We start from the raw sequence: 24,152 nt of genomic DNA, 5'->3' as shown, positions 1-24,152 counted from the left end.
GAGGGTTGTTTTGTTTTCCTTGGAATTTTAAACAGAACAGAGTAAGTAGCTGACATTTTAAAATTGGCTTTATTACTTTAATGTTAGTTATTAAACTTTAGTGCATACATAATTTTTTCTTCCCTAATTTTCTCTAGTGAGAAAAGTTTTCTTTCTACTGCTTTTCTCATATAGAATAATATTCTTCTTACGGAACAGAATAAGCACTGGCTCTGGATATTTTTTGTTGTTGTTGAAAAACCAGCTCAAACATTCAATAATTTGAAAATGTTATGTATTTACATCTGGATTTACACTTAGTATGTCTCTGTGCAGAGAAATTATCTTACCTTAATCTGCTTGGTTGGGGTCGTCTCTTTGTCAGAATAAAGGAGCTTTTCCTGGGCAGACTTTTCAAATTGTTCTTTTAAAAACTTAGTTGAAACCTTTGGAATCTCTTCATCCTCAGGTGTATCTATGACTACAAACAGAAAACAACACCAGGGATATTATGTAACTAATAAACATGATGTTTAAGAAGACATAATAATGCTATGGAAAACTTCTCATAATGTAAGTTAAGTAAAAATATTCAGGATATAAATGTATACATATGGCAGTATTTCATTACATAAGTTAGTATATGTCAAGAAATATAGGAGGAAAAATGGTGGTGATTATCTCTGGATGGAAAGTCATAAGTGATGAAAGTGCTGTTTATTTTAATTGTATGTATTTTCCAAATTTTCTACAAGCATGTTTTGCTGTTGTGCTCAAAAAGAATAATAAAAGTTATAAAACAAGAAAAGAACAGTAGAAGAACAGAAAAGGAAGATCTACTTCTTTAAGCAAAACTAAAATAAAACCAAATTCAGATATAGTCAAATAACGTTTGGGTCACAGTTGGCTTAAATCTACCCTTTTAGCACTTTGGGACAGCAAAACTTCTCATTCTGCTTTTATAGGCAAGACACCCTGTACCCATCTTATGCAAACTTGCGCAGGTTTGCCTGTAGTCTAATCTCATATCTGTGGGTTGGAGAATTAGACTTAAACGTGCTTAACTTTGTTATTAAAAGTAACACAATCTAGATAACTTTTCTGTTCTCAGGGAGCTTGATAACATCAAGTTTTATTCTGGATCCCTGAGCAAAATGCAATTCAGAGGTGGCTGGCTTATCACCTTCTAGGCGTTTTGGATGAATACATCATAAGGCTGAAGGGCAATGAACAATTTTAGAAGCTTATTGCATCTCGTACCACAGGCAGAACCTAATTATATATAGAAATACTACTCTGTCCCCTTTGGGATCATAAGTCATAGTTACTAAATTTTTTTAGTGGGAAGGTTTGTGATTTGGAAGTCCTCCATTCAAACACAGAAACATCAATAGGAAAAAGATATATTGGGGTGAAATAATACCAGATTCTTACCTGTTTCTTGAACATATTGATGGAGTGGAGAAGCTTGATTTATTTCCTCAGTGTGTTTTTCAAGATGAGAGACCTGTGTTTAAAGATAATTTTAAATAAATAATTGTTTTTAATTAGTCAATTATTTCAGTATTGCACACATATTCTTCATTGCACCGTGATTTTCATCCAAGACTTCAGCACACATTGATTACACTTTGGTCATTTATTTTAATGCATGGGTTCATGCTATAACAGAACAAATATGAATTGACACCTAAAGTGCACTTATATTTTTAGGGTGCCCATTTTATTTTTCAAAGAATATCAACCCCAAAGTATGGAAAGAGACACTGATGTGTATTGATATTAAATATATAAAAGGACAATAAAAGCAACTGTTTATAACAAGGTCAGAATTTCCACACAGTTCTGCAAACTGTGTGGAAAGTGTTGTTTTTCTAAATAGTTACCATTTCTGTTCCAAGCACATCAATTTTGTGTGCTTTGGAAGTTTCTTGTTCATTTCTTTCCATTTCCTGGCTGTGTCCTGCAATGTCGACCTGGCTGCTACGGATTACCTCCTGAAAATGAATGGATGAATGAATGAATGAATGAATGCCTTAAGAAAATTCTGAAAATTTTAACTTTTATTTTATTAATGCAGTTTCAGAGACAGACGCTTCTGAAAAAAAACTGTTTCCTCAGTATATTGTTTACTTGGCTGTTGTAACAATTACCACAAAGTTAATATCTTACAGTTCTGTAGGTCAGAAGCCCTGAATGGGTCTTACTGAGTGTTGGCAGGTGTCAGAAGGCATGCATTCCTTTCTGCAGGCTCTAGGAGAGAATCCATTCTATTGCCTCTTGCAGTTCTAGAGACTGCCCACTTTCATTGGCTCATGGCCCCCATCCTCCATCAAGTTGAAATTTTTCTCACTCTGCCACCTCTCTGATTTTCTCTTGGGATCCCCTCTTTCACTTTTAAGGACCACTGTGATTACACTGGACTAATCCAGAGTATTCAGGATTATTTCCCTGTCAAAAGGTCAGCTACTTAACAGCTCTAATTTCATCTACAACCTTAATTTTTCTTTGCCATGTAACTTAACATATTCACGAATTCTGAGGATTAAGACATAGATATCTTCAGGAGCCTTTATTCTGCCTACTACCCTTAGAAAGCAACAAATGTTAATGAGGCAACTCATACCCAATATGACAAAGATGAATCTCAAAAAGAAAATGAAAACCCTTGATGAAAAAGAAACATATTTTGTTGTTTATAAGCCAGATTTTCATTCTACAGAAAGACATTCCCATCTTCAAGGTGGCCTTCTGGTTTGATGACACATCCAGAGTTCAATCGAAGAATATAACCATTAAATATAACCAATACAAATAGGCCATATTATGCTAGCGTGTCTCTATCTTCACACATGGCACTACTTTTTATTTTGGTTAAGTTAGCACAGTGATCCTGGCTGAATTGGAGGGTTGGAACTCCTATTAATTTTGGTGATCCAGCCCTGCTGTTACTACAGAATGTGATCTGACACAAGTATATGATTGATTGATTGACTGATTGATATGGTGAAGCAGCTGGTATACTGCTAAAAATCTTAACATCAAAAAATAAGGACATAGACATATGACTCTGCAAGAACACACCTATTTGAACACCTTTGAAGTTGGGATTTCACTTTACCCTTGATATCTACATGACTAACAAATACTGTTTCTGAGATGGGATTTAAAAATTTTTGTCTTAGTAGAGAATAGTCAAGTGAGCAAAGGGGTATTATTACTATTAATCAAATAGGAGCACTAACATTTTTTTTTAAAAAAAACCATGGAGTTAAATAGTTCTAAGGGATCAAATTCTAAAGCTTTAAACCAAGAATAAGTTTAAAGTTAACTCATGAGATCTTGACTTGTGATTTTCTTTTCTTCCTAGTGGACTTGTAGTGTCTGGCTTACCCCCAGGGGTATCTGGTATACAGGGTTAAATTTCTGATTAACCAAGTGGCAGTCAGACATTTGCTTAGAGATATACAGTATTATCTGATCTTATTACACTATCTAGGAAGGAGAATTAAGACAAAAAATTGATACCCTCCCAAAAGTCCTTCAGAGAATTGAAGCCAAAATGTAGGTTTGCACTTTAAAATGTAGATTACATTTCATTGGGTGTGTTAATTAACTAGATGGGAGGAATCCTTTCACAGTGTGTATGTCTATCAAATTATCGCTATGTACACTTTAAATATCTTATAATTTTTTCAATTATACCTCAATAAAGCTGGAAAAATATAAATTATATCTCATTAAATTAAAGGCCGGTGTAATCTTTTCCCAAGCAGAATGGGTTTCTAGCCCGAGTTAATGATCCACATATATCAATAGATATTTATTAACATGCTTGACACATAGTTTATGCTAAGGAAAAGTTTACTTAATGAATGAATGAATAAAATAGCAAATTTCCGTTAATAAATGAATTTCATTCAACCTTCTATTGGTCTGAGAATGTCCTAGAACCTGGGGTTAGAACAATGAACAAAATGTGTACTTTACTTTTTCAAGAGGGAGTATAGAAAATAAACAATTCATATTCTTTCCTTTAAGTTCAAAAAATCAAAATTCTATATAATAAAAAGTTTTGCATAATCAAGTTTTATTTAAGGGTATTAATAACATTAGGCTGGAGGGAACAATAACCATCATTGAAGACCACAGATAGAAAAAAATGCATGGGCACAAATAACAACTCTTTGCATAATAACTGTTTACAACTATGGCAAGTCTTTCCATCTATAGGAATATAATGGGGATATTCTATGGCTTTCTTATGACACACTGAGAAATAGGAAGTACTGATTAAACAGACAGTGAAAGAGCAAAGGACATGAGAACCTGACCAGTATCAAGATCCTTATTGAAGGGCACAATGATCATTACTATAGAATCACATCTCTGCCTAGAGGCTCAGATGACAAGCTGTGGCCCAGAGACAAGCTTATTTGACCCACTCAATGTTTTTAAAAGTTTTGAACTAATTAAAACTTACAAAAAAATCAAGATTTCTGCTTATGTTTGAAAAATTTGAAGATCTGGCAATATGCCATATTCCAACATGGCAGTGGCTTGCTGGAACAAAGTAGTGGCCACCTGTCTTACTTGGGGCATATACTTTTCAGTTGGTCACTTTTCCCATCACTCTCTAATGGAGTATTTAACACCAAGTTGACATTTTAAAAAAAAACCTGCCTATCATCTTTAAATATATTTTCTTGTGGGAGATGACACAACATAAACAGTAGAAGGATACATAAATTTAGTTTAAAGTTATAAGTTTCTTCTTCAGCACTATGTGCTATTACTAAATACAGCTGTAATTGCTACACCAGTTTGGTATGTCAGTGTCAATGCATCAATTTTACTGCCCCCTGTTTTCTGCAGTTTACATAACGTCTGTCTTAAAATATTCCAAGATTTTGTTTCCATCATTTACTGTGTTTCATATTATGCAACTAGTAGAGTTGGATTTTAAATCTGACTTTCATTCTCCCCAATTGCTGGTGTCTATAGAGTGAAGGGTTAGATAAAAGGATGGATCATCATAATGCTCAGGAAGAAGTCAAATTACACAAATAAAGTGTAATAAAGAATTCCGGCCAGAATACCATATGCAAATTCACATGAAATAGTTTATGAAATTGGTACTTAAAAATTAAATTCAAATATAGATCGGGCTGCAAGAAGAAAAATGCAGTTTTGTTCACAGGTGGATTAACCAAAGTCAGGAATGGGGATAGTACTCACTCTCTCCTTTATATTAGATATGATATAATCTTGGGTAAGTTACTAAATCACACTTAAACTCTTTTTTTAAATCTCATTCATCCATGAAAAGAAACACAGATGATATACGTGGTCTAATTTTGGAATCTAAAGGAGAAAATGTGGCATGATCATAAAATGTTATAATATTTGCATAGCTCACGCCAATCTGATATCAGCTCATAGATTAGTCAAGTATATTACAAAAGTCTCTCATGGATGTACACTTCTCCTATGGAGATTTCTCCAGCACAGGAAAGAGTTCACACTCTGCCTACCCAACTTGCCACTGTTATTATCATTACAGGAAAAGACATTGTACATTTCCACTGATAAAAATGCAAACTCATGCTAGCATAATGAGTAAGGAAAGAAAAGGACAGACTTTTTATGGTGACTCACTATTATTGTGACTCCTAGAAGTATACCCAGTAGAAAAATGTGTGATGAAAAACTGGCAGAAGAGTAGATGATTACTGCCTCACTGGAGTGGAAAAAACAGCTCATGTTCAATACCAGTAATTCAGCAATTTTACCCATCACTAACCTCATTCTTAATAAAACTAGGAAGGGTTATGATGTATTAATGTTATATGCATCGTTGTCAAACAGACAGAAACAATACCAAAAATGTGCTATTTATGTTAGCAAAAATGTCAGTTGATTCAAGGTTTGAAAGAATAATCAGTTCTTTCTTTTAAGTGATGAGCATAAAAATTTGTGGTTGATATATTGTGTTTGTCTAGATTTTGATATGTTTGAATTCAAATATGTTTTCTTTTTGCCCTGAATTTTCTCTTTATATTTTAAAAATTTACTTTAAAACTTTGCAGTATAAAATTTGACGTCCCTAGCATTGGAGCTTCAGGTTAGGGCTTTTCCTCATTCACTATACCCTTCTGAGTCTTGGCTCAAAAATTATTTTCTATTTGAAACCTTTCCTGACTTTTCTATACAGAGTTCCCTATTATTGCTTCTTTTATTGTATTCCTTCTTTTATTGTATTGGTCACTGTTCCCATCACTCTCTAATAGAGTATTTAACACCAAGTTGACATTTTTTTAAAAACCTGCCTATCATCTTTAAATATATTTTCTTGTGGGAGATGACACAACATAAACAGTAGAAGGATACATAAATTTAGTTTAAAGTTATAAGTTTCTAGTTCAGCACTATGTGCTATTACTAAATACATCTGTAATTGTTACACTAGTTTGGTATGTCAGTGTCAATGCATCAATTTTACTGCCCCCTGTTTTCTGCAGTTTACTCTATTATCTACCTATCCATTTCACATTCATTATTTGATAATACGACCCTTTCCTTTAACTGAATTCATGCATCCTCAAATCCCAATGTTTAGCTTCCTGGAAGAGAGTAGATGCCCCCCAAAATATCAAGGAGTGAATAGTAATATTATGAGCAAATAGTCAATAGTAATATCATGAGCAAATAGTCACTTTTTTCCCAGGAGTGTGAAAATTTTATAATTTAAAAATTAAAATTCTATTTTTCCCCACATAATCCTATGATTTTATTTTTTGGTATTTTGGCTGACAATCTTTGACACTGAACATTTTATGATTGGTAGGTGGAGTTACTGAAGCTGATGCATATAACAATAACATGTCAATCACTGACAAAGTATATGAAGAATTCTCTTGATAACATTGCAAGTGATCAGAACATTTATGGAAGAATATGGGCAGTGCTGTGATGCTGTGAAGAGCAGCTGACATCATTAGAGGGAGGAGAAGCCTGTACCAAGAAACCAAAAAATACACGAAGGTAACAAACACGTACAAAAAGGTAACAAACACATACAAAAAGGTAAAGAACATTGAAAAATAGGAAAATTTATTTTCAGGTGGTCTTTTTATAGAAAGATCTTCATGGTGCTAAAAAAAAAAACTAGTCTGTATGTTCTTTTTTTAGTGAATTGTTATTATTCACTGAGTTTGTGAATCTGATGTATTGCCAAGAAATAGCAGTAGAAATGTGTTGAGCAGAATTACTATGACATCAAAAACTTAAGTTGAGGTATTTATGATGACAGTAAAAGACAATACTTTATCCTTATTTTTAATATCAAGGGAAAAGAAGAATCAAGGCAAATGTAAGTCGTGATTCTTCATATAACTCAATATATTTGGAAGTGAAGACTACAATTTTACTTGGTTCAGTAGTAATGCTGCCTGAAGCTATGAGTGTGTCCTAGTTGGACTGTTGGATCCTAAGAGACTGATGATGCAAAACATTCAGAAAAAAAATTAAGATAGTAACTTTTTCCTTTGAAATCACTGCATCCCTAAATGTGAGTGATCGTATATAGCTTCACTTATACATTTATTTATTCAACCAATAGCTACTGAGCACCAACTATCTCTACAGCATTTTGCTAGGCATTGTCAGTACTGTTTTAGTAAAAGTTTTATCTACCAACCTATCTACATATCAATCATCTGCCTATTCATCTATCTCTGTATCTGTGCAATATATAAAAATATGTACAGGATTTCCGGTGGTCCAGTGGTTAAGACTCTGCGCTCCCAATGCCTGGGTTAGATCCCTGGTCAGGGAACTAGATCCCGCATGCTGCAACTAAGAGCCTGCATTCCACAGCTAAAAAGATCCTACACGCTGCAACAAAGACCTGGTGCAGCCAAATAAATTAATTAATTAATTTTTTAAAATGTACATACATATCTAATGGAATAAAAATGGCTCACTTAGCTTGAAATTCTCTTGAGACAAGATTTGTAATATATACACATGCATGAATTATGCAGGTTTGTTGTATAAATCTCTGAGAGAAGCACTATCATTCAATTAATTTCAGCTCTTTCTGGGCTCAAAACAATTATGCTTTGGTCATATTTAGCTATAAAGAGCAAAACATATAATTTTTCAATAAAAATACTTAATTTGAAAGTAGGAATATTTGACTTCAAAGAGGGAGGTTTATGAAGAAGTAAAGCCAGCTTTCACTACTAAAACTTTGTCCTCTACTTTCCCCAAAGTGTTATTTATAGAGCCATATCCCAGCATCCAAAAATGCTGAAGATTCATTAAAAGAACATGTAAAAGATGTACTCTCAACTGGGCCATCAAACATATTAGTAATATAAACAACAATACTTATTTGACAAACTAAAAAGAACAGGATACATAAAAACATTCAATTTTCAGTAAAGGAAACCTTCTAGAAGTTTTATGTAGATGTATGTTTTATATACACACACATACATGTATACAAGATTTCAATCTAACATAGACATAAGGCATCTTAAAACAAAAAAGGCACTTGTATATAAATAAATATAAAAGTACAAAAAAACAGGCTAAAACTTAGTCTCAAGGAGCAGTGAAATTACAAAAACAAAGCTTGCAAAAAGAATGAAAAAATTTTAAAGAAAAAGAAAACCAAGGGTAACATATATCTTTCATTAATTAATGCAATCCAAAACAGAGAATTCTACCTTTTTATTATTACCCCTCTTCACCAATATCCAATTGATTTATAAGCTCTTCCAGGAGTCCGGAGGAAGATGACGGAAGAGTAAGATGCGGAGATCACCTTCCTCCCCACAGATACATCAGAAATTCATCTACACGTGGAACAACTCCTACAGAACACCTACTGAACGCTGACAGAAGACCTCAGACCCCCCAAAAGCCAAGAAACTCCCCACATACCTGGGTAGATGAAAAGCTCTTGGTGCTGCAGCCAGGAGTCAGTGCTGTGCCTCCGAAGTGGGAGAGCCAACTTAGGGACACGGGTCCACAAGAGACCTCCCAGCTCCACATAATATCAAGCAGCGAAAATCTCCCAGAGATCTCCATCTCAATACCAGCACCCAGCTTCAGTCAACGACCAGCAAGCTACAGTGCCGGTCACCCTATGCCAAGCAACTAGCAAGACAGGAACACAACCCCACCCATTAGCAGAGAGGCTGCCTAAAAACATAATAAGGCCACAGGCACCCCAAAACACACCACCACAAGTGGACCTGTCCACCACAAAGACAAGATCGAGCCTCAACCACCAGAACACAGGCACTAGTCCCCCCCACCAGGAAGCCTACACAACTTACTGGAACAACCTTAGCCACTGGGGACAGACACCAAAAACAACGGGAACTACGAATCTGCAGCCTGCAAAAAGGAAACCCCAAACACAGTAAGATAAGCAAAATGAGAAGACAGAAAAACACACAGCAGGTGAAGGAGCAAGATAAAAACCTACCAGACCTAACAAATGAAGAGGTAATAGGCAGTCTACCTGGAAAAGAATTCAGAATAATGATAGTAAAGCTGATCCAAGATTCTATTTCCAAGATCCAAAATCTTGGAAATAGAATAGACAAAATGCAAGAAACAGTTAACAAGGATCTAGAAGAACTAAAGATGAATCAAGCATCGATTAAAAACACAATAAATGAAATGAAAAATACTCTAGATGGGATCAATAGCAGAATAACTGAGGCAGAAGAACGGATAAGTGAGGTGGAAGATAAAATAGTGGAAATAACTGATGCAGAGCAAAATAAAGAAAAAAGAATGAAAAGAACAGAGGAGAGTCTCAGAGACCTCTGAGACAACATTAAACACACCAACATTCGAATTACAGGAGTTCCAGAAGAAGAGAAAAAGAAAGGGACTGAGAAAATATTTGAAGAGATTATAGTTGAAAACTTCCCTAATATGGGAAAGGAAATAGTTAATCAAGTCCAGGAGGCACAGAGAGTCCCATACAGAATAAATCCAAGGAGAAATACGCCAAGACACATATTAATCAAACTGTCAAAAATTAAACACAAAGAAATCATATTAAAAGCAGCAAGGCAAAAACAACAAATAACACACAAGGGAATTCCCATCAGGTTAACAGCTGATCTCTCAGCAGAAACTCTACAAGCCAGAAGGGAGTGGCAGGACATAATTAAAGTGATGAAGGAGAAAAACCTGCAACCAAGATTACTCTACCCAGCAAGGATCTCATTCAGATTTGATGGAGAAATTTAAACCTTTACAGACAAGCAAAAGCTGAGAGAGTTCAGCACCACCAAACCAGCTTTATAACAAATGCTAAAGGAACTTCTCTAGGCAAGAAACACAACAGAAGGAAAAGACCTACAATAACGAACCCAAAACAATTAAGAAAATGGGAATAGGAACATACATATCAATAATTACCTTAAATGTAAATGGACTAAATGCTCCCACCAAAAGACACAGAGTGGCTGAATGGATACAAAAACAAGACCCATATATATGCTGTCTACAAGAGACCCACTTCAGACCTAGAGACACATACAGATTGAAAGTAAGGGGATGGAAAAAGATATTCCATGCAAATGGAAATCAAAAGAAAGCTGGAGTAGCAATTCTTATATCAGGCAAAATAGACTTTAAAATAAAGACTATTAGAAGAGACAAAGAAGGACACTACATAATGATCAAGGGATCGATCCAAGAAGAAGATATAACAATTGTAAATATTTATGCACCCAACATAGGAGCATCTCAAAACATAAGGCAAATACTAACAGCCATAAAAGGGGAAATCGACAGTAACGCAATCATAGTAGGGGACTTTGACACCCCACTTTCACCAATGGACAGATCATCCAAAATGAAAATAAATAAGGAAACACAAGCTTTAAATGATACATTAAACAAGATGGACTTAATTGATATTTATAGGACATTCCATCCAAAAACAACAGAATACACATTTTTCTCAAGTGCTCATGGAACATTCTCCAGGATAGATCATATCTTGGGTCACAAATCAAGCCTTGGTAAATTTAAGAAAATTGAAATTGTATCAAGTATCTTTTCCGACCACAATGCTATGAGACTAGACATCAATTACAGGAAAAGATCTGTAAAAAATACAAACACATGGAGGCTAAACAATACACTACCCAATAACGAAGTGATCACTGAAGAAATCAAAGAGGAAATTAAAAAATACCTAGAAACAAATGACAATGGAGACACGATGACCCAAAACCTATGGGACGCAGCAAAAGCAGTTCTAAGGGGGAAGTTTATAGCAATACAATCCCACCTTAAGAAACAGGAAACATCTCGAGTAAACAACCTGACCCTGCACCTAAAGCAATTAGAGAAAGAAGAACAAAAAAACCCCAAAGTTAGCGGAAGGAAAGAAATCATAAAGATCAGATCAGAAATAAATGAAAAAGAAATGAAGGAAACGATAGCAAAGATCAACCAAACTAAAAGCTGGTTCTTTGAGAAGATAAACAAAATTGACAAACCATTAGCCAGACTCATCAAGAAAAGAAGGGAGAAGACTCAAATCAATAGAATTAGAAATGAAAAAGGAGAAGTAACAAGTGACACTACAGAAATACAAAAGATCATGAGAGATTACTACAAGCAACTCTATGCCAATAAAATGGACAACCTGGAAGAAATGGACAAATTCTTAGAAATGTACAACCTGCCAAGACTGAATCAGGAAGAAATAGAAAATATGAATAGACCAATCACAAGCACTGAAATTGAAACTGTGATTAAAAATCTTCCAACAAACAAAAGCCCAGGACCAGATGGCTTCACAGGCAAATTCTATCAGACATTTAGAGAAGAGCTAACACCTATTCTTCTCAAATTCTTCCAAAATAGAGCAGAGGGAGGAGCACTCCCAAACTCATTCTACGAGGCCACCATCACCTTGATACCAAAACCAGGCAAGGATGTCACAAAGAAAGAAAACTACAGGCCAATATCACTGATGAACATAGATGCAAAAATCCTCAACAAAATACTAGCAAACAGAATCCAACAGCACATTAAAAGGATCATACACCATGATCAAGTGGGGTTTATCCCAGGAATGCAAGGATTCTTCAATATACGCAAATCAATCAATGTGATACACCATATTAACAAATTGAAGGAGAAAAACCATATGATCATCTCAATAGATGCAGAGAAAGCTTTCGACAAAATTCAACACCCATTTATGATAAAAACCCTGCAGAAAGTAGGCATAGAGGGAACTTTCCTCAACATAATAAAGGCCATATATGACAAACCCACAGCCAACATCGTCCTCAATGGTGAAAAACTGAAACCATTTCCACTAAGATCAGGAACAAGACAAGGCTGCCCACTCTCACCACTCTTATTCAACTTAGTTTTGGAAGTTTTAGCCACAGCAATCAGAGAAGAAAAGGAAATAAAAGGAATCCAAATTGGAAAAGAAGAAGTAAAGCTGTCACTGTTTGCAGATGACATGATACTATACATAGAGAATCCTAAAGATGCTACCAGAAAATTACTAGAGCTAATCAATGAATTTGGTAAAGTAGCAGGATACAAAATTAATGCACAGAAATCTCTGGCATTCCTGTACACTAATGATGAAAAATCTGAAAGTGAAATCAAGAAAACACTCCCATTTACCATTGCAACAAAAAGAATAAAATATCTAGGAATAAACCTACCTAAGGAGACAAAAGACCTGTATGCAGAAAATTATAAGACACTGATGAAAGAAATTAAAGATGATACAAACAGATGGAGAGATATACCATGCTCCTGTATTGGAAGAATCAACATTGTGAAAATGACTCTACTACCCAAAGCAATCTACAGATTCAATGCAATCCCTATCAAACTACCACTGGCATTTTTCACAGAACTAGAACAAAAAATTTAAAATTTGTTTGGAAAAACAAAGACCCCGAATAGCCAAAGCAATCTTGAGAATTAAACACGGAGCTGGAGGAATCAGGCTCCCTGCCTTCAGACTATAGTACAAAGCTACAGTAATCAAGACAGTGTGGTACTGGCACAAAAACAGAAGGATAGATCAATGGAACAGGATAGAAAGCCCAGAGATAAACCCACGCACATATGGTCAACTTATCTTTGATAAAGGAGGCAGGAATGTACAGTGGAGAAAGGACAGCCTCTTCAATAAGTGGTGTTGGGAAAACTGGACAGGGACATGTAAAAGTATGAGATTAGATCATTCCCTAACACCATACACAAAAATAAGCTCAAAATGGATTAACGACCTAAATGTAAGGCCAGACACTGTCAAACTCTTAGAGGAAAACATAGGCAGAACACTCTATGACATAAATCACAGCAAGATCCTTTTGGACCCATCTCCTAGAGAAATGGAAATAAAAACAAAGATAAACAAATGGGACCTAATGAAACTGAAAAGCTTTTGCACAGCAAAGGAAACCATAAACAAGACCAAAAGAGAACCCTCAAAATGGGAGAAAATATTTGCAAATGAAGCAACTGACAAAGGATTAATTTCCAAAATTTACAAGCAGTTAATGCAGCTCAATAACAAAAGAGCAAACAACCCAATCCAAAAATGGGCAGAAGACCTAAACAGACATTTCTCCAAAGAAGATATACAGATTGCCAACAAACACAGGAAAGAATGCTCAACATCATTAATCATTAGAGAAATGCAAATCAAAACTACAATGAGATATCATCTCACAGCAGTCAGAATGGTCATCATCAAAAAATCTAGAAACAATAAATGCTGGAGAGGGTGTGGAGAAAAGGGAACACTCTTGCACTGTTGGTGGGAATGTAAATTGATACAGCCACTATGGAGAACACTGTGGAGGTTCCTTAAAAAACTAAAAATAGAACTACCATATGACCCAGCAATCCCACTACTAGGCATATACCCTGAGAAAACCATAATTCAAAAAGAGACATGTTCCAAAATGTTCATTGCAGCTCTATTCACAATAGCCCGGAGATGGAAACAACCCAAGTGTCCATCATCGGATGAATGGATAAAGAAGATGTGGCACATATATACAATGGAATATTACTCAGCCATAAAAAGAAACGAAACTGAGCTATTTGTAATGAGGTGGATAGACCTAGAATCTGTCATACAGAGTGAAGTAAGTCAGAAAGAGAAAGACAAATACCGTAAGCTAACACATATATATGGAATTTAAGGAAAAAAAATGTCATGAAGAACCTAGGGGTAAAACAGGAATAAAGACAAAGACCTACTTGAGAATGGACTTGAGGATATGGGGAGGGGGAAGGGTAAGCTGTGACAAAGCAAGAGAGAGGCATGTACAGTACCAAACGTAAGTTAGATAGATAGTGGGAAGCAGCCGCATAGCACAGGGAGATTAGCTGGGTGCTTTGTGACCGCCTGGAGGGGTGGGATAGGGAGGGTGGGAGGGAGGGAGACGCAAGAGGGAAGGGATGTGGGAACAGATGTATATGTATGACTGTTTCACTTTGTTATAAAGAAGAAACTAATAAATAAAAAATTTAAAAAAAGCTCTTCCAATTCTATCTTTAATTATCTTTTGAGTCAATGCCCTCTTTACCCTAGAACTTCTGACCCATTTAAGTCCTCATGTATTTAATCTGCTATTTCAGTAGTCTCCTAACTTATCTTCTTCAGTCTAACCTCGACACCATTTATATCAATACTATACAGCTAGTAAAAATGTTTCTTAAATGAATATCTATTCATCTTACTCACCTGTTTGTTTCTTCAATGGTTTTTGATTGCCTTAGAATAAAGTAAAAGTTCTTTATTATAGCATATACGTTTTTCTCTTATCCAGCCTTTGGCTACATCTCCAGGTTCATGACTCAATTGTGCCTCACTATATTCACAAATATACTATTTTACCTTTTGCATAAGTTGTTCCTTTCACCTAGAATGTAATTCTGTATTTATAAAAAATTATTTTAAGTCTCAGCTGAAGCATCCTCCACCCTCAGATTCCCCTCCTTGACCATCCTTCATCCAGAGTAAAGTTTATCACAACCTCCTTGTGTCCCAACAAACCTCATTTATATTTTCCATGATAGAATCTACCATACTGCACTTGTAATTATTTGTTATATGTGTTTCTCTCTGATAGAGTGAGCTTCTTGAGGGCAAAATAATATCATACTCATCATTGAATCTTTTGTGCTTGACATATGGTGAGTGCTTAATGACTATCAGCTGAATAAAAAAAAAATAAGGCACAGACTCTGGAGTCAGCCTTCCTGAGTTAGGACCACATTTGCTCACTTTCTTGGGCAAGTCACTTAGATCTTCCATGAGTTCATTTCTTGTCAAAAAAAAAGTAGGGGGTGGGCAGCTAAAAATAATGCCTATCTCAGAAGGTTATAGTGAGGAGAAAGTCAGTTAACACATGTGAAAACCTGGCTCCTAAGTGCTACATTAGTATTTGCTATCTTTGCTTAACATATTCATTGCACACTTACTCTGCATCAGCTATTTTCCTAGTAACTTGGGATACATAGTAAGCAAGGCAAAAAAAAAAAAAAAAAAAAGACTGAAGGAAAGTAGATTGTCTGTGGTTATGTCAATAAATTTTGCCATGAATTTTTTCATTGTAGAATTAAGCCCAGAAATGAAAGAAAAAACAAATTTCAATATGTACATTTTTTTCAACCAGAGAAGCAGTGGATTTGGGGGATTTTTCAAAGAGAAGCAAAAAGGTGCCTAGGCATATTATAACTCTTCTAAGTCGTTCTGGCCCATAAGATATGGACATTTCTATAGAGGCATGGCCAGAGAGTGGCCTTCTGATCACCTATCCAGTTTTTCTCTGGTTCATTGTTCATGAACTGGTACCCAGTGGAGAGTCAGTTCACAGTGATTTAATCTACTATTATACAATTCTTCTCACACTTGACTCTTTCCTAAAAGGTCCTTTTGTGTGCCTCTCACCTAGACGATAAAATAAGAATGTTAAGATTTGTAATTTATATAGTTTTATCAGTCACAGCTCCCAGTGTCAAGCATCAGAGTCTAACTGATTTATAAAGGACAGGTACTTTGTTAAAGAGACATTTCATAGCAGAAGTGTATTTCACAGAATCTCCAGGAATAAGACTCCAGAAATATACTTATTCTCACAGAATAAGACTTGGAGGTTTTGTAGCCAGGAACAGTGCTGAAAAATGCTGCAGAACCTTCTGGAGAAGGCACCATTGCTGCTGACATTGGACACACTCATTGCCGAAGCCATTGATACCATATAACAGATATTGCTTCTAGAATGGCTCTTTCTTGAAAATTGATGTAGCTAATCTCCGCCACCAGCCATCACCAAAACTGATTCTGCATAGTCCCTGCTTCTCATGCCATTTCATCGCTTCTTTATGCAAAGACTGAGTTGGAGGTGTCTGATTGGTGCAGTCTAGTTCACAAGCTTGGGTCCTAGATACCAGGGAGGGCCAGGAGAGTGAGTGTATGGTATTTGCAGCTTCTTCTAGTGGAGGCTGGTTTTGCCTCATGGGGTGGTGGAACCCCCAAGTACAGGAGGTTCAGATGTCCAAAAGAATGAAAAGTGCACATTACCTCTCCTAAGAAAGTATTATTTGCCAACACGGAGGTCTTATTAACCAAACAGAAACCAGTTAAAAACACAAGAAAAGGAATGCCACTCATTTTTGACAACAGATAACATAGTAGAAAATGCTACTCATGTCCCATGATGAAATTGATTTGGGCTTATTTCTTGGCGATATATGTTCCATGTGACATTACAACTTCCTTTAGGAAGACTGAGACAGTACAATTTGCCTGCTAATAGGATCATGAAGAGTTCCTGTTATACAAACCTGCCTCCTTCTTTCACTGTCCCTCTGAGCCTTTATGGTCATCAGTCTTGCTCACTGGGAGGAATACATTTTAAATCCTTATATAAAATCCAAGAGGAAGGAAAAAGCACCATAAAACAGATTTGGCTCTGATGTAAGCATTCCGAGATAATCCATGCAAACAAAGCATTTCAGGATAATTATTAATTATGACTACAAATTAATTACTCTGATCGTTTGGGTTTTCTTCATAATGAGGAAAAATGAGGAAAAATAAAAGGGTAATTAGTTGCAATTTCACTGGTGAATGTATCTACTAGTAAAATGGGGAATGGAAAGAGATTGAAGTAGAGACAGGAATGTTGGGTTATGGGCTGGAGTTAGTCATCAATTCAAGTGAGAAATCAGGTAAGTAAATCACAGCTAATTTCAGTCTCACTTAGAATCCTCATTTGTAATCTGCTGGGGTAGACAGTAGGGAAGCATTGAAGGAGATAGATAGAAGGAGCTACCACTGATTGAGTGCTGTTATGTATCAGGAAATATACAAGGCCCTTCACACTTTATAACATCTAATTTCTTTTTTTAAATCTTTTTTTTTTTTTTTGAGGTACGCGGGCCTCTCACTGTTGTGGCCTCTCCCACTGCGGAGCACAGGCTCCGGACGCGCAGGCTCAGCAGCCATGGCTCACGGGCCCAGCCTCTCCGCGGCACGTGGGATTCTCCCGGACCGGGGCACGAACCCGTGTCCCCTGCATCGGCAGGCAGACTCTCAACCACTGCGCCACCAGGGAAGCCCCTAACATCTAATTTCTTAAGAATTTTCCCATTTTTAAATTCTACATGTTGATTACCCATGGACTTAACCAGTAAAAGGAGTTGAAGGGAGAATGCTGTGCAAGATTTGAAAATTCCAAACATACACCATGAATATAGAGATTAACAAGAATTCAGTCAACCAGTTGTTTTGAGTCAATGCTTTTAACACCTTAAAGCAATACGTGATGTGCTCAACGTGCACTTGTGATGTACCTAAAGTGCATTTAAAGTAGGGACAAGAAAGGAGAGTTATTCTCAGCTAGCTAAGTATGCTGAAGAACTGCACTGAAATGCCTTCAAAGAATCTAAAAATTAATAATCATGTGCTGTAATTTTTATTGTATATTAATTTTTTTGAAAAAAATCACTGAGTCTTTTACCCTAATATGCTTTTCACCAGTATATCAGGTAACCACACAATTTTCTTTATTTCTTTTAGGGTTGTTGATTCAGTGAACCATCTTTTCTATCAGTATAATATTGGTCATCAAGTGCAAAGGTTTCAAGAAATATAAAAATCAATGTCAGAGGTTAGAAGGATCTCAGAATGGAAACCAGGTTCTTAGAAAAAAGGATAAAGAACGATTTGCTTTAAGTAGATGCTTAAATAGTTTCATTTTGCCTAAAAATGTACATCTACAGCTTATATAAATTGAGCCATTTAACTCCCATAGATTTATAGAAACAAATCAGATGAAATGAAATTTAAGGACATACCCTTTGATCTGTACTGGATTTTCTCCCAGTTACACTTATCAGTTCCAGGGTACTGTAAAGGATAGGGCACCCACCCACTTGCTGAAGACTCATGACTGAAGATCAAGTTGGTTCTATAAGGATGCATCAGAGTGGATGAGATTCAAACAGGCTTTGCTAAGGAGTGATAGTCTTTAAAACTTATTTCAAGTATAGTGGTCTATGAAACAGTAAAATATAAATACTTGATCATGTATCTCAAAATTATAAGAAGAGAAATAATACTGAGCATAGGTGCCAAACACAGAGCCTATGATTATTATATTTAAGTAATTTAACCTGTATTTTGTGTGACATGATATTGTCTGTCTCCACTATTTTTACAGGAGGAAATCAACATATTTGCATCTGATTCTGATATAGAAAAAGTAGCTCTGTATGTAAGTATCTATAATTCTCTCATCAGTATTTTTTTTCACACTCCCTCCTCCCCACAAATGATTGCTTTTCTTTCTCTATTTTCTGTACCCAGACTTGATGGTACACTTTCTCATTATCATAATCCCCTCTCTACTAATGAAAGTCCTGGAAAAAATAAAGACAGGAAAGAAAAGGAACTGAGGAAAAAAAGGAAAACTTTTTCTGATCCTCTAAAAGAAAAACAAAACACAGAAAATATGATTGGGGAGAATTTGTTGATATTTTTAGAATAATGATACTAAATGCTTCTGATAAAAGGCTCACAAACTGAACCCCAGCCTAAAGTACTGACTTCATCGAAGCACCCTAAACCTCCCCAAACAGTTCTATACACTGTGCAATATGATGAATTGCAGGATCCAAGGGAGGAATTTCAAATGCCATAGCAGAATGATGTCTCTAGAAGACCCTGGTATTTATCCAAGGATAAGGAAGATGAATTGAGCACTTGGCTCCCCCTATTGGTGTCCATCTAGTGGCTGGTATATGATGTGCCCTGTCCTCCTGATGGGGTTAGAAATGAAGTAGTCTCCTAAAAAGCTGTTTCTTGGACCATGCTGGGTAGATCACTCAGGATAGATAGGGATAAAGAACAAGGACAAGAAAAGGCTGTTAGAAGGAGATGTAATCTTACTCTGGGTTCTGTGATGTTGAGATTTGCAAAGAAGCTGGAAAAAATGAAGAATTTCTTAAACATATCTCTGTAAGGGCATGGTGCTAAGGACAGGCCTTATGTTCTTCTTGTGTTTGCTCAGGCCTTGTGTTCTTCCAGTTTTTTTTAGCATGATAATTTTTTTAGCATGATAATTCATTTGTAATTATGCAAACTAATAAATATACTAACAACCAAAAGAATAGACAAGCTTGACTCAATCCAACCATTTTCAGAGATCCATGAAGACAGGCTTATTCTGAGAAATATCAGACCCAGAAGCAGCAGAAAGAGCTAATAATATCCTCTCATGTCAAGTGCTTACAGAAAACACCCGTTTTATAAAAGTAATCATGTGGAAAAAACATTTTGCAGATTTTACTAAGTTCTGCAAACAAAATGATTGTGTAATGTTAAGGGTTTCTTTTGTTGTTATAATTTTCCTTGCTCCTCACAAACTAGCAAAATCTCAGAACTTAAAATTCTATATCTTGCCAATCTATTATAAAATTTAAAAAGAAAGTAAATCTAATTAGTATATTATAAGTTATTGTCTATATACTTGAGAATTCTATTAAGCGTAATTATACAAAGAGCACAGTTATAATTCTAAACTAATAGGAGACCAGATTGAAGAAGGGGCTATACAAATGTATTTTTTTTTCTATTCCAACTTTCCCTAAATATCCACTCCCTCCCATAAAAGAAGACATAAAATTTGATTATGTCAAAACCTCTGTGTTTTACATCTTTATCAACATCAAAAACCTTTTCAGATCACCTGCTGAACCTCTAAGAACATGAAACTCTATGCTCTCACTTTGTGTCTTTGAGGAAAGGGTCTAGGTGACACTCTCTCAATAACCATAGGCCCTGTGATAAGAACAATACCACTCCTTTTCTCCTAAAGCAATCCCAATTCCTTTCACTTTAAAGGAGCAAAGGGTATATCTGTATGTATACTTGTCTTCTGTAAATGAAACTGAAAATGGATTCTATAAGAACAAATAGGTTTCAGAAACAGAAAACTCACAGTACCATTAAGAGAAAGAGAAACTTTGATAGTAATACTCCAATAATTGGGATAAATGTTACTACTACAAATTTTATTTTGGAGAATAAGATGAATCATAGAAAAGCAACAAATTCAAGGTTTTTTGAAAGCATTGAATCTTGCAACTCAGTTTTACTTATGAATGTTTGTACCATTCACTGAGGCCCTGACTGTCTGAGAAACTGTGCTGGGGGCCCCCCTTCCTCTGGTAATGTTTATAAACCCCTCCAAGCCACCAGGCAGATTCGTTTGTTTGCTCATTTTCAGCACAGTAAAGGAACCCAGGCAGAATGCACACATTGGATGGACTATACTGTTTCATCAAGAAGATAGAGTTTCCACACAAGACCCAGGCAAATGCTTTGCGGGTGTCTTCACAGTGTGGGGTTGGAATGTGTTTCCCTTTATAATGCTGCACTGGAATGGCCTGCAGTGCTGTCTCAGGGGAGGGAGGTGTGAATCCCTCTGTGCACTAGCATCTACCAACAGATTCTGCAATAGAAGCTGAAATTGGAAGTTGCAAAGGAACCATGACTGAGACTTTATGGTCACACCTCAGTAGACAGTTAGCAATTACCATCAACTTCATTTGGGGACAGCAGAAGTTGAGAGTTATATTGTGTGGCTCTAAAGTAATGTGATTAATGCCAGTAGATCACATAAGATAGTCTTATAGTGCTTTATGGGCACACCTTGTAACCCAGGGGGAGTCCACATATTAGTTTAGCTGTGTAAGGAGCCAAATGTCTATGAGCATGTTACTATATGATTTAATAAGGTTTATCACTTTATAATCGTCTTATGTCTTTCAGAAATTAATATTATTTTTATAGAAATATCAAAGGGACAAACTCAAGAGACATTAGGTATCCAGATTGCATAATCCTATGAAATTAAAATTTTTAATGAAAGATGGCAATATTAATGAGTTAAATCTCAGTTTTAATTAATTATTGGCATATCAGTGTAGCTTAAGCTAATAAATTCATTATTTTTAGTTTATTTTTATTTTAATTGGTTTATTTAAAATGCTTTGATATGTATTTCTTTAGTTCACTTATATCACTCCATTATCTAGTTTTTAAAAAATATTTGAATATATCTTTTTATATATGCAAAAAAATCCTCACTATTTTAATACAGTCTGCAATTAACACGGGAGTTAACTGGGCTTGGAGGTACCAGTAAATTGGTCGTTTGGCTGATTGGCATTTATTATATTTACCATGATTTTTTTAAGCCCTTGATTTCTCTACTCTCAGCAGCCCCTGTTTTATTCTTTGCAGTAGGCACCTCAAGAAAAATCTCAATAGAAATAGAAGGGCCTTGGTATCAGCGTGAAGAATGAGGTGGGCAGTGGAGAAGCCTCAGATGAGAAACTAAGAGGGGAGTGGTCATCTCTGGGATAACAAATCCTGGCTCAAGTTTGAACTGCCATGCTCATTGCTGCACATTAGAATCCTCTGGAGGGCTATAAAATTCCCTGATCCCTGACCACATGCCAGGGCAATTAAACCAGAATTACCTGGGCTGCCCGAGGAGTTCCAGTGCATGACCAGAGTTGAGGACCACCTTACTGAGAGCCTAGGAGAGTTAGATGACAAGAGCTCCCACTGAGATTTCATGTCATTTCTAAATCCTTATCCAGTCAGAGAAAAGGTAGGAGAAGACATGTCAGGAGCTCTGAAGAGGTCTTGCTTCAGGTCCAGAGTGATGTAGAAACCAGCAGACAGAGGACTTATTGAAACCCACTCCTACTACATTCCTGTACCCCAACCCAGGGAGGCCTGGGGTAGAAGCACGTAATAGGTGCTCCATAAGTACTGGAAGCCCCATTTCTAGACAAACCAGGCACATACGGGCTTTATGGAAGCAGGAGAAGAATTAGTGGTTTGTTGGGGCTGGTAGAAAAAGGCCTTCATCCTGAGAAATACACATTTTCACAGAGTTTAGTTTGTGTTTTTGCTTTTGTTTTCCTCATAGTTGGGAAAAGCAGTCCTAAAGGCAGTTAATTGGCTTCACATCTTGAGCAAGGAAATTTTTTTACCAAATATAATTCTTTTCCATTCACCTTCTGTAGGAAAAAATGTGGGATTCCACCAAGACCTACAGAGCTATAGGAAGGTGGACACGGGTAGGAAGAGAGGAGACAGATGGAGACTGGGTAGCAGGAGGTCACCAGTTGCAAAGCATGTACAGGGATGTTAATTTTAAACTAATCTTTAATTACCTAATGAGCTTCTAGGAAATGATTCTGTCTCCCCAGGCTAAAAAACTGAAAAAACAGTTAAGGTGTGAGGCACAGAACAATGCCATCCTTCTTTGTCATCTTACCTATACATAAAATGTTTATGAATCGCATTCTACTTTGAGAATAATTACCACTGGATTATGCTTTAGTGGCAACACTACTAATGATTATAGCTGGTGTTTACTGAACTTTTAATATCTGCTAGGCATTCTAGTAAGAATTTTACATGAACTGTCTCATTTTATTCTTAACACACCTGTTACTTCATCCTCATTTCACAGAATAGGTTATGTGGTTAAATCAGGGAATTCTAACCTGGGCTGTATGACTGTGGAGCCAATAAGCCTAACCATTAGTGTAAACTGCCTCATTTTGAGTGGGGTTACTTTAGCTATAATAGTCATTTTAAAACCGTGCACACAACTACAAAACTTTTCAAGACACACTTTTGGTCACAACCTTGTGTGCTGATAGAGACCTAGGTTAGATTGGGGTTGTTAATAGCAATCTAGGCCCTTGAAAAATTGTGCATGTGGCAGAAAGCTAAAGGTAGGTTTAAAACATTTACGTGAGAAATGCTTTGCAATGTGGACATTTAGCTGATAAAAATATATTTAGTTTGCTAGAAAATAATTATGGGTCACCTTTAAAGAGTCTAAAACACACAGATGTCAGATTATATCTGTCACAACCTGTCAAAAATATTTTCTATCAGCCTAAAATTGTCCAGAGGTTGTTCCAAATCCACATAATCCTACAGAGCGCTAATGTTTACATGAGGATTTCTGCAACAGCAGATGTATGCGGAAAGATACATACTGTCTTGCAGCTCCCTACTGGTCCCCATCAGACTTGGCGGCAGGGAGTGAAGGTCAGGAATACTTTAGACCCTTGACATAGATTCAGTGCAGCCATTTTCACATGAAAGCAATTACCTAAGTGCTGTATCGCACTGATTACTTACCAGACTTTTGGAGCCCCATCTGCTCTTCCCTACTTAAGCGACTTAAAATGAAAAAACAAACAAACAAACAAAAAAACAACTCCAGAAAAGAAGAGGCTTCTAGGGCTTCACAATTAATACGCAAGGAGCTACTCAGTACTGTGTAAATAAAAGAGAAAGAAAATGAAGAGGAAATAAGCATGAGAGAATGAAAATCAAACCCTGAATGTGAGACTATGGCACAAAGAAGGAACATCTTAAGACTGCTAATGGGTCCAAGGTTTGTTTTTTGGAGGAATGGAAATGTTCTAAAATTAGATTGTGGTGACACTGTACAACTTTGTGAATATATTAAACAGACATTGAATTGTACACTTAAAATGGGTGTGTTCTATGGTATGCAAATTATCTC

The 24,152-nt window shown here is 36.1% G+C and overlaps 1 protein-coding gene across 2 annotated transcripts in view; it reads right to left on the bottom strand.

The window, feature by feature from the left end:
* Positions 1-24,152, bottom strand: part of XIRP2 (xin actin binding repeat containing 2) — a gene marked incomplete at both ends in the record, with an annotated part of 296,595 nt that overhangs the window by 15,870 nt on the left and 256,573 nt on the right. For both annotated transcript variants that reach the window (XM_079710147.1, XM_079710146.1), the window contains 3 exons: positions 330-460; positions 1,414-1,486; positions 1,866-1,976. In XM_079710147.1, coding sequence (XP_079566273.1) covers positions 330-460; positions 1,414-1,486; positions 1,866-1,976 — 315 coding nt within the window. The remainder of the gene's footprint in view (positions 1-329; positions 461-1,413; positions 1,487-1,865; positions 1,977-24,152) is intronic.

Source organism: Hyperoodon ampullatus (assembly GCF_949752795.1).
Source record: "Hyperoodon ampullatus genome assembly, chromosome: 8".
Taxonomy (NCBI): Eukaryota; Metazoa; Chordata; class Mammalia; order Artiodactyla; family Ziphiidae; genus Hyperoodon; species Hyperoodon ampullatus.
This window is presented reverse-complemented; position numbering and strand designations above follow the sequence as displayed.